General features: G+C 40.1%; 1 protein-coding gene across 1 annotated transcript; it reads left to right on the forward strand.

The window, feature by feature from the left end:
• The first annotated feature begins 1651 nt into the window (after positions 1-1651).
• zgc:194312 (uncharacterized protein LOC794943 homolog) lies at positions 1652-7431 on the forward strand. The gene is made up of 2 exons (XM_035675280.1): positions 1652-2888; positions 4606-7431. Exons 1-2 carry the CDS (start codon positions 1945-1947, stop codon positions 4742-4744), a joined length of 1083 nt encoding a protein of 360 aa, XP_035531173.1. The 5' UTR covers positions 1652-1944; the 3' UTR covers positions 4745-7431.
• The last annotated feature ends 2873 nt before the right edge of the window (positions 7432-10304 follow it).

Here is a 10304-nt window from a genome sequence, read left to right on the forward strand (position 1 = left end):
ACACACACACACACACACGACTGTATGACTGTATGTTGTGGCTCCATCTGTCGGACTGCCAATACATTTACATAACGGACTTTGAGAAGAGTTGCGCAAACAACATGCTTTTAAACATAGTCTCTGTAATCTAAATAGCCTGTCATAATAAAAAAATGAAGTCTAGCATTCAGTTTTCCTCCATTTATTGTAGTAGTCATTTTTTGTATTGTTATTGTACGACCACACCACCTGCAGGGCTGTGGGGATAATGAAACTGTTGGTCTTAACTGGGGCTAAAATATAATTTGGCCAGAAGATGGCGCCAGAGGAAAGGCCATGGTATGCATGTATTACCTTACAGGTGTACTCTGTCCAGGCCCAGGGGTCCAGAGGATCAGGCATGTGGCTAACTTCTCTTAAAAGCCCTACACACTCATGGAAACCACACATTTAATAATTTTGCCTGATTAGGACCGTGTAAACACACACTTCTTCCCACATATTTCCCTCTACAGTTCACGGTGTTCCAACTTGCAGCTTGTTGGAGGAGGACACATTTTACTTATTGGTCGATTGAGTCCTGTGACCTCAGCCAATAGTTACAGCCTGAGCAGATGTCTAGTCAGGATCAGTGGATGCAGCTGTGTGGGTGTGCGAAGGCTTTAACATTTTCCACTGGAGAGTCCATCTGGAAAACATTTCTGAACATGTAACAACAACAGAAATTAACCTTTTCCCAGTCTTTCCCTATGGGTGTAATACTATCTTCTCTTTATTTACCAGTTATTGGCCCGACTGTATCAGCTATTGTTAGTTCCTCTCTTTTGTAAACAGGAAGTGTCCCTTCCTATTTGATGCATGCTACTATCCTCTAAACTCCCAGCACTGCAAACTTTGAGCTATTTTCGGTCATGGTTTCAGAAACACCACTTCACTGAAACCACTCTTCTGACAGTTTCTAATAATATTCTCATGTCTTTCGTTGCTGTTCTGTCAACGTGATCTCTGCACTCGACACTGTACAACATTTTATTCTGTTATTCGGTTATGTGATTGGGTGGGCACATCAGGCACAACGTTAGACTGACAGACGTTCCACTGTCTCTATTGGAGACTGATTCCTCTCCACTGTCTTGGTGGTGTCCCACAGGGCTCGGTTCTGGGGGCCCTGTTATTCTCCCTTGAGACAGACCATGAACAGATTTAACACTGCATACCATGTATATGCAGATAATATCCAACTGTACTTATCATTCAAACCTTTTTTTACCTACCTACTTAAGACTTACACACTTAGTGTCTTGATGCCAGTCATGAGGGGTTGATGCTAACTCTCCAGAGAAGCTGCAATTGTACCACTTTTACTCCCCAGAGTGGCACATTGGCACATTGGCAACCTCTTTGTGCTCACAGCAGAAGGCGGCAGCAATGTGAAACATACAGTATAAGTGCTGTCAGACATCCTGTCCCTACAGTGTGGATTCAAGTGGCACACTTTCAGATGCAATCTGTAAACATGATATGTAAAAGTTAAGGCAGAGGATGAATTAACTGTAATGTGACATGATTGGTGGACACTTAAAGATTTTTTCACATTTAAAAAATCTATTTCCTTTTTAATTTTAAAGACAAAAAGAGAAAATAAAAGTATATTCTAAATCTACTATCAAATAGTCAAAAAGTAGGGATAAAGAATAAAAACGTTATTCAAGAGAGGACTCCATGATGGGACCTACTTTGAGTGTGTGTGTGTGTGTGGTGAGAGAGAGAGAGAGAGAGAGAGAGAGAGAGAGAGAGAGAGAGAAGTGAGCGGTTGATGGTATTGAGTCAGTACAGTATTCAGTGAGACAGCAGTGAGAGAGGATCATGCGGCGGACAAACTTTCTCTCCCATCAGCCCCACTGCTCCCATCCTCATCTTCACCACCAACCTATAAATCCAACCAAACCCAGTTGAGGAAGAATGCCAGCGAACAACACCACGTTGTCAGAGGTGTCGGACTACACCTGCGTGCGTTTTTACGTGTCCACCGTGTCCTTCTCGGTGCTCCTCTTCTTCAACCTCATCATCAACTCGACCATAGTCCGCGTAAAGCAGCTCCGGAGTCATGCCCGCTTCGTGCTGGTTTTCCACCTGCTGCTGTCCGCCCTGGTCCACCTGGGTATGAGCAGCATCTTCCACTACCAGATCCACCTGCGCGCCAAGCCGGTGCGCTCTGCGTGCCTGGCCATGATCACCATCCTGATCAGCAGCGCCTCCAACATCCTCCTGACGCTCACGTTGATGGCTTTGGACCGCTACTGCGCCGTGTGCCATCCGATGCGCTACGCATCCAAATGCACCGCGGGGCACTGGCCCTGGCTGCTGGGTGTGCTCACCTGGTTCCTGGCTTTGGTGATTCCCCTCAGTCTCTTCCTCCACCCGGACTCCAAAACCTCCGTGGTGGATCGTGGGGAGTGCGGCTCGGATCAGCTGAAGAAAGGCGAGCTACAGAAGGTGCTGTTCATAGGTCTGTGCACGGTGCTCATCCTGTACAGCTACGTGAGGATACTGGTTGAGGGGAGGCGGTTAGGGGTGCTGAATCGGCGCAACCAGGCCGGGTGCAGGACGATCGCCCTGCACGGCAGCCAGCTGGCCGTGTACATCCTCCCCAACTTTGTGAACTTCGTGCTGACGATGATGTACAAACGGGGTCTCATTCAGCGAGAGACCAAAGAGCTGTCAGCTGTGGTTATATTCGCTTTCTTCAGCTTGGCGCAGTGCGTTGCGCCGGTTGTTTACGGCCTGCGTAAAGAGGAACTTCTGGAGCAGTTGAGTCACAGGTTCCCCTGCTGCTCCAGATACTTGAAGAGTGTCCTCGGGTGGACTGTGCACGTCAACTGGGAACACACCTACCTCAAAACACGGTATGTCCCACTGGATGCACCCATTAACATTTGTTTTATCCATACAGCCAGTTTATCATAAAGTTGTATAATGACTTACTATTGAGAGCAACTTTTGTGTTACCTGGCTGTGTGTCATTAATAGTCAAGTCATTAAATGATGACTTGTTTCTCACTTTCTAATGAATCATAAAGTCTGCAGCTACTCAGATTCATCAAAAACTTTATTACTGACTCTGTGTAGCTATAGTAAATAATCTCCAATATGTTAATTAGTCGTCGGTGAAAGAGCTTTTTCAATATTTAATCAAGTTTTTACATGTTAATAAGCATTTAATAGATGACAGCCTTTCCAGGAGGTCAGAGCTTAAAAGACAAGTGTCTGGCTGGAACAGGATAAACACAACATTTATTATAACTCGTGAATAAAACCATATACATACATTTATAAACAATATACATCCATTAGGACTTATCAGAAAGTATAGTGTCTTGGTGAAAGTGAGTTTTAAAACACTTGATAGGAAAACTATAAACTATTAATGGAAATTCCCACACCTGAAGTCAGCAGTAGTTCACAGACTAGATGACAGCTGATTAGGATCTTCACTTTCTTCTTGTGTCCACTCAGCACAATTTACTGTTTGGTAAACCTCCATGTCTGTTATCCACAACCAAAACACACCTCCACACATGGTTTACATGGAAACACTTCTGAAGTGCTACCAAATAATATTTTATGACCCGTTTAAGATATGTTAAAGGAGTAGTTCAACATTTATTTACACTCATCTTTCTTGCCAAGAGTTAACTGAGAAGCCGGTGGTTAGCTTAGCTTAGCATAAAGACTGGAAACAGGGGGAAACAGCTAGCCTGGCTCTGCCCAAAGGTAACAAATCCTACCAGCACATCTGAAGCTCACTTATTAAGATGTTATATCTCGTTTTCTTTATCCCCACAAAAATATAACAGTGGAAATAACAATTTGTGGTTTTTACGGGTGGTTATGTGCTGGACTATTTCTTGGCTGGGAGCAGTGACTTCCCTGGAGTCTCTGACGGTTGCCTAGTAACCTCTCCCCTGTACAGATTTAATAAGATTGATTAATTGGCTAGCTTTAAAAGGTGCTGATAGGTGGATTTTGTTACCTTCAGAAAAAACCAGGCTAGTGCTTTCCCATATGCTTCCAGTATTTATGCTAAGCTAAGCTAACCAGCTACTGACTGTAGCCCAGCTAAAACTAAAAAACATTATGCAATTTTAGTCCAGACACCAAAGTAGGTCTGTTTGTGCCCCACATCTACTTCATATTCTACAGCATTACTTACCTATTATAGGGTCGTTAAAATAATCATTAAATAGCCAGAAAGATGTCTTCATATTATGTAAAACATTGCAGAGAAGTGCTGAGTGCAACATGTAAAATGGGGCAAGTGAATTCTGAGGAAGGATGAATAATAGCAAGATTAGGTCACTTGACTGAAACAAAAGTGTGAGATGGTTTATTTGCATTAAATATTGCAGTGACTAACTGCTACTACTATGACTAAATTAGTTATTAAAACGGACATTTGTTGATGTCGTGACTTCAGGGTGAAACCACAGCTGATCATAAAACACTTTTTGAGTGTTTTGGGAATTTTAAGACTTCACCACAGCACCACAAAAGGAGCGGGTGAATTCATTGCTGAACTTACAGTTTTATTTTACGTTCTTTTTGCTCTGTTTTTCCCCTCAGGGAGCGAACAATGACAGCCCAGACCATCATCTCCCTAGAGCTCCCGCAAGTCCCAGAAAAGGAGGAAACAAGGCCAATGTCAATCACAAGTTCCTCATATGACTTAGACTCATGTCAAGGCGATATGGACAATGCCTGATCAGAAAAAGCAGGTATATGACAGGATACTGACGGCTGCAGGAACATTTGGATAAGTGGCTGGTGTTCTCAGCTCAGACCTGAAAGGAACTAAAGGACCTTGGACGTAATAATCCAGATGTATAAAGCTGTCTTCCTCAGAGGACGTCAACACCTGGATGTGCATCATTGTCGGGACATCAGTGTGTTTCTATTCTGCTCTATTTTCAGAGGAGCAAACAGTGGAGCTGCTCAATGGATTTAAGCCTCAAGTGTTGAGGTCACAGTTGTACCTCCGATACAAACAGCCCTGCATCATTTGGGATTAAATTCGCTGGGATGGAGGATTTACTTAAACATATCGTCTGGTGAATGTTGTTTCCATGTGTTCTCAAATTTGTGGATATTAAAAAATGTGAGTTTAAAGGTCTTGATCTATTTGAATGTTTCCAGCACCCTTGAGATTAGGAGAGGGGACAAATATATGAAGACAGTAACCGACATCAAATGTGCTCAACTCTCTTGTCGAGGGTTAGATGAGAAGATTGAAATCACTCTTGTATCTGTTTAATATAATATGTGTGGTTGTGGGTGTGGATAAGAGTTGTTTTCAATATCAATACTGAATGGAGGTCTTTAGATGCTTAACTTCAGTAAAAGCACAAATACCACACTGTGAAAATACTCTGTTACAAGTAAAATAATAATAAATAATATATATAATATAGCCTATATATAATAAGTACTGTATTTAAGTATAAACAGGAAAATGTATTTAGTACTAGTGCAGAGGAATGTCCCCTGTGATCAATAGTCAAAAGTAAATTAAAATGCTGGCTGAGTCCTTAGTGGCCCAAGTTCGATTCCAACCTGCAGCCCTTTGCTGCATGACGTCCCTGATCTCTCTCTCCTTTTTTCTATCTTCATCTGTCCATCAAAATAAAGGCATAAGTAGTAAATTCAAATTCTTTAAAAAAAAAAAGCATTGGAACCATCAAATGTTTGGCATCTTTGCATGACAAATTACTCTGAACTGTCATCAAAATAGTTTTAATATTCAGCCAACTCACTAATTAATTAATCAACTAGATAGTTGATTATTCAGCTTAGTTGACGTAACTAAGCTGGTAACGTAACAAAACCTACTTAATGAGTTTTCTGTACGTTCTGCAAAGTTACAGATTGGGCACATGAACGTGCAGCCATCATCTTGTTAGTTCAGAAAATTCCCACATTTGTTATTGACTCCCTCCAGGATTTTGCAGGATTTGTTGCAGCCTAAAATGCCCGATTTCACAGCAGCTTTTCTTTGCATTTTGTAGTGTCTTTAGGATTTGTTTACAATTAAAGTGCAGGAGAAAGTGAAAATTTCCAAAAATAGTTGTGTTTTCTGGCTCAGCGGTTTACGAGGGGGCTATGATGCATGATTTCAGATTTGATGAAAAGTTGCGCAGAATTCATGGGATTGCATATGTTAATTGTTGCAACATCGCAACTTCCTGCAGAGACTGGTTATTTAGCATTAAAAGCTTTTAACTAATCAACAGAGAATAATAAAAATAAAGGCCCAATGATTGTCAAATTATTTGGTGGTAAATATATTCAGGAGTAGCCCATTAATAATGTATTTATTTCATAAATCAGGACATTTTTCTCCTCTACATTACATAAACTGCTTGTAGTAATAAAAAAGCACAAACATACGATATGTCAACGTATCAGTTAATATCAGTGAACCTGGCCTCGAGAAAGTTAACAGAGGTGGTTAGCCTAAAGAAGCGGGAAACTGCTAGCTCGTCAGAACATTTAGAAACACTCACTTAATACCTCTAAAGCTATTTAGAAGTTAACACTGTATCTTTTTTCAAGATTATTTTTGTGCCTTTTATTAAAACAGGATCAGCTCCATCAAACGAACCCCGGCCACTTCGGCAGGGACTCAGCCCTAGCTTCACATTTAATGAACTCCCATGAGAGTGAGTGATATTATTCTCTGCAAGTCAATAAACACACTTCCCGAAACATTAAAATATTCCTTTTAAGGTAATTTAGGTTTAGCTTAAGCTTTACCTGATTCTGAACTATTAGAATTGGCAAAAGACCTAAACCACCCCAACTTTCTCAAAACAAAGCAGACTTTTGAATACCATCTCCTAATATTTACCCCCACTAAAAAAAAGTAAACTATATTATCTCGGGGGCGTGCCTTCCAGGTAATTCAGAATGCCGGTTTGATCGAACTGTAGCACAGTTGCTGCGGATTTCATCAGATAGCTTTGAGTCAGACGGAGCCACTATAGCGGGGAAATTCTCAACACTTAAACCACAGCGGCACTCGTGAAGCACTGGCAGAATCCTTATCATGTCTCAGTCTCACACTAACACTTGTCAAGTCAGTTGTGTATCTGAAGGCAGGAAGAGGTTCCTGTTTTTTTTTTCAGAGCATTTATGCAGCAGCCATCTGGCGGTAAAGCCCTTACTGGCATTCCTGTACAGTGCGCTCGGTCTGGAAGCCGGGGCTGCAGATGTGAAAGCCAAGTGCAAGTTTCTATGAATACAACAGAAATAGGAAGTGAGTTTACCGGTCAAAATACTGCTTCAATGGGACTTTTTTTTTCTTTTTGCTGAGCTTCAATATTTAATTTTTTTTTTCTTCCCAGGGTTACATAAGCTTGTACAGGAAAATACCAGTAAAAGGTCAATGTTTGGTTTGTTGAAGACCACATTCCCATATATGTTGGACTTTACAGAGGTAACAGTCGTATTGCAAGTCTATTCAGGTAAACTCTTACAAAAGGTATCTTTAAAGACGGAATAAATTAAACATTCATCTTACACTGGTAAAACCAAAAGACAGATAAATGCATAGGCAGACGAACAGATCATTTATTTATTATTCCCAATAGCACTGTTCAACCAAAAAGCTCAAAGTACATCTGCACAAACACCGCAACTCCACCAAAACAGTCGAGATTATTATCTAACACCTTCATCAGCAAAAATGTTTCTCGATAAAACATGATCTGACTAAAGGCGTGTGACCGTATCCATTCAGGCAACACATCACTGACCCAAAAGCAGTAGTGTTTGTCCCAATACAAGTTAATGTGAAGGCAAGAATGCAGATCTAATTTAAGTTTTATGAATGCTTTTAACAAACTCTGATACAGTCCATTTAATGTACAAATCTCCAGGTATGCAGACTGATGGTTAATTTTCTACATTCACAGTTAATGATCCATGCTACCTTAAGCTAAGCTAAAAAAAAAAAAAAACTTGGAGGTTGTTAGTCAAGAGTAAAGTTGACCTGCACTTTTTTTTTTCTTCCCTTAAATTATGTGAAAGCTCTCGTGTGTTTGAATCAAATCACAGCAAGAACTTCAAACAGCATCTGTGGACCGGTTTATAAGGCAAAGGTTTTCTTTCCTGACATTAATGTTTCTGTGATGAGCACCGTGTGAGCTTAATTTACATGCATAAAGGCATTAAAGTACATTAACGTCACACTGTTATATACATTTAAACACAATGTAGATGTGTACAGACCAAGGAGGAAAAACATCAATTTAAAATACTTTTTCTGTATAAATTAAATCACCTAAAACAGATTTGTTGCATTGTTGTTCTATTTATCTGTCAAATCCAACACTATAACTTCATGTTGCAACAGATTAAATGATAATTCAGTCCCATCAGTCATGAAGGCCAAAGTTCAAGTAAATATAAAAGCTCCATTCACACATTTCAGACATTCAGTCAGCTGGTTTAGAGGCAGGTGGTACTAGGGCTGAATGATTTTCTGTCGTACTGACCAATTTAAAAAATTTCTATTTCATTTAAAGTAAAACTCCAGCTCAAATTAGGACCTACAGTCCAAAATCTAAAAGGTCTTGAGTCAGAACGAAATAAATAAGTTACTAAATAACTGATTCGCAAAGATCTCAAAAGGCATTCATTACAGAACAACAGGTTTCAAACTGTGATTTCTGTGCCAAAACTATGAATCAATCAGCCCCAGTTTCTAAGAACTCGAAGTACCTGAAAGCTCGATTTACACAGAGCAGATACAAGAGCAACTGATGTGTGATGGAGCCATAATGGTGGTAAAGTTGATCAAGTGTGAGACCACACATGACCTAGAACCTGGTTAGAGATGCAGAAGAGTGAAAAAAACAAAACAAACAAACATGAAGATATAGGGAGCATGGTGAGTTTAGAAACCCAGCGGGTGGGGGGCCACCACTCCTCCGTTCTGCACCACGGCTGCAGAGATGGCCCGCATGTTCTTGTACAGCTGTCTGGACTCACTTGAGCGCAGAGCCTTGATGTCTTGCATGATCCTCTCATGGGCCTGAGGTGAGTGAAAGGGGACATTAAATAAAGTTAAACAAGGTCACATCTCACAGTAATTCATCAAGATGCTTCTGCCAGCAGTTAAAGTGAGAGACAAACATTGACAGTGTGGAACAAAGTCATCCAAAAAAAAAAGAAGAAAACTAGTGAGTGGTGCTGAGTGGATATTCATGGCACCAATGCACTCAAGGAGTAAAGTGAGTAAAGATTTTGGAAAAGTCCTGGATATTGATTTAGTAAAATGCAACGAGCTCGTCCTCCAGGTGAGACAGAACAATGTGAGTTCTACAACCTAGTTTAGTAGAAACTCTTGCCCAAAGTTAGATGAGAAAATTGATACCGCTTTCATTTTCATTTTCAAAAACTGGAAACGAGATGCATGATATGGATTTTTTTTTTAGACAACTAAAATCATTTCAGATTTTTTTAATTTTAAAAAGAAGTTTGTAACATGTAGTTTTTACACACGAGAGTAAGAAAGGAGTAGATGTAGTGAGCAAAGATGGATGATCAAGATCATGATTTGATCCATAAAGACACAAAATCGTAATGAAAGGTCATTTAAACAGCTCCATAATTTTGTTCTTCTGTAAGGTTGAGGTATTTTTACATTGTAAGTATCTAATTTAATGTTGTCTAATACAACTCCAACTATTAAAGTGAAGAATGAATTGCATATGTCCGGCAATCCTATCCACTTTATTAAAGAAATTTATTAATCTAAATTTATTAATCTTTCTGAATCTTTCATCCTCCATTGAATGATGTCTAGTATCATTACATTCAATTAATATATATTAATACTGAGCTTTTAGGTGTTTGTTATATTTAATTTTCCCCCCTCTTTCACCGAAACCACCTATTAGCAAGTTATTTGTCCATTCTGCTACTTAATAACGCTGACAATCAATTACAATAATACTGATGAATGTTGAGGAAACACCCTCAAACAGAATACAAGCAAACTATAAAGCTTTTATTTGTGTTTGAAAAAGTATATTTTTTTTCTGCTTTTTTATTGCCTTTATTTGATAGGACAGCTGGAGACGGACAGGAAACGGAGAGAGGGGATGACACGCAGCAAAGGGCCGCAGGTTGGATTTGAACCCGGGCCGTTGCAGCAACTTCATACATGGGTCGCCAGCTCTACCGACTGAGCTAACTGGGGGACCACTCCTTGCTCAATCCTGAGGGAAATATTGGAATCTTTAGCTGCTAAATTATCTGCT

The sequence above is a fragment of the Morone saxatilis genome, unplaced genomic scaffold (genome assembly GCF_004916995.1).
Source record: "Morone saxatilis isolate NCDOM2014 unplaced genomic scaffold, NCSU_SB_2.0 Contig4, whole genome shotgun sequence".
Taxonomy (NCBI): domain Eukaryota; kingdom Metazoa; phylum Chordata; class Actinopteri; family Moronidae; genus Morone; species Morone saxatilis.

Bases quoted from the DNA above. Each gene is read 5' to 3' on its own strand.
- zgc:194312 (XM_035675280.1), top strand. From the start codon at position 1,945: ATGCCAGCGAACAACACCACGTTGTCAGAGGTGTCGGACTACACCTGC. The intron at 2,889-4,605 runs GTATGTCCCACT...TTTTCCCCTCAG, and splicing joins CACACCTACCTCAAAACACG to GGAGCGAACAATGACAGCCC.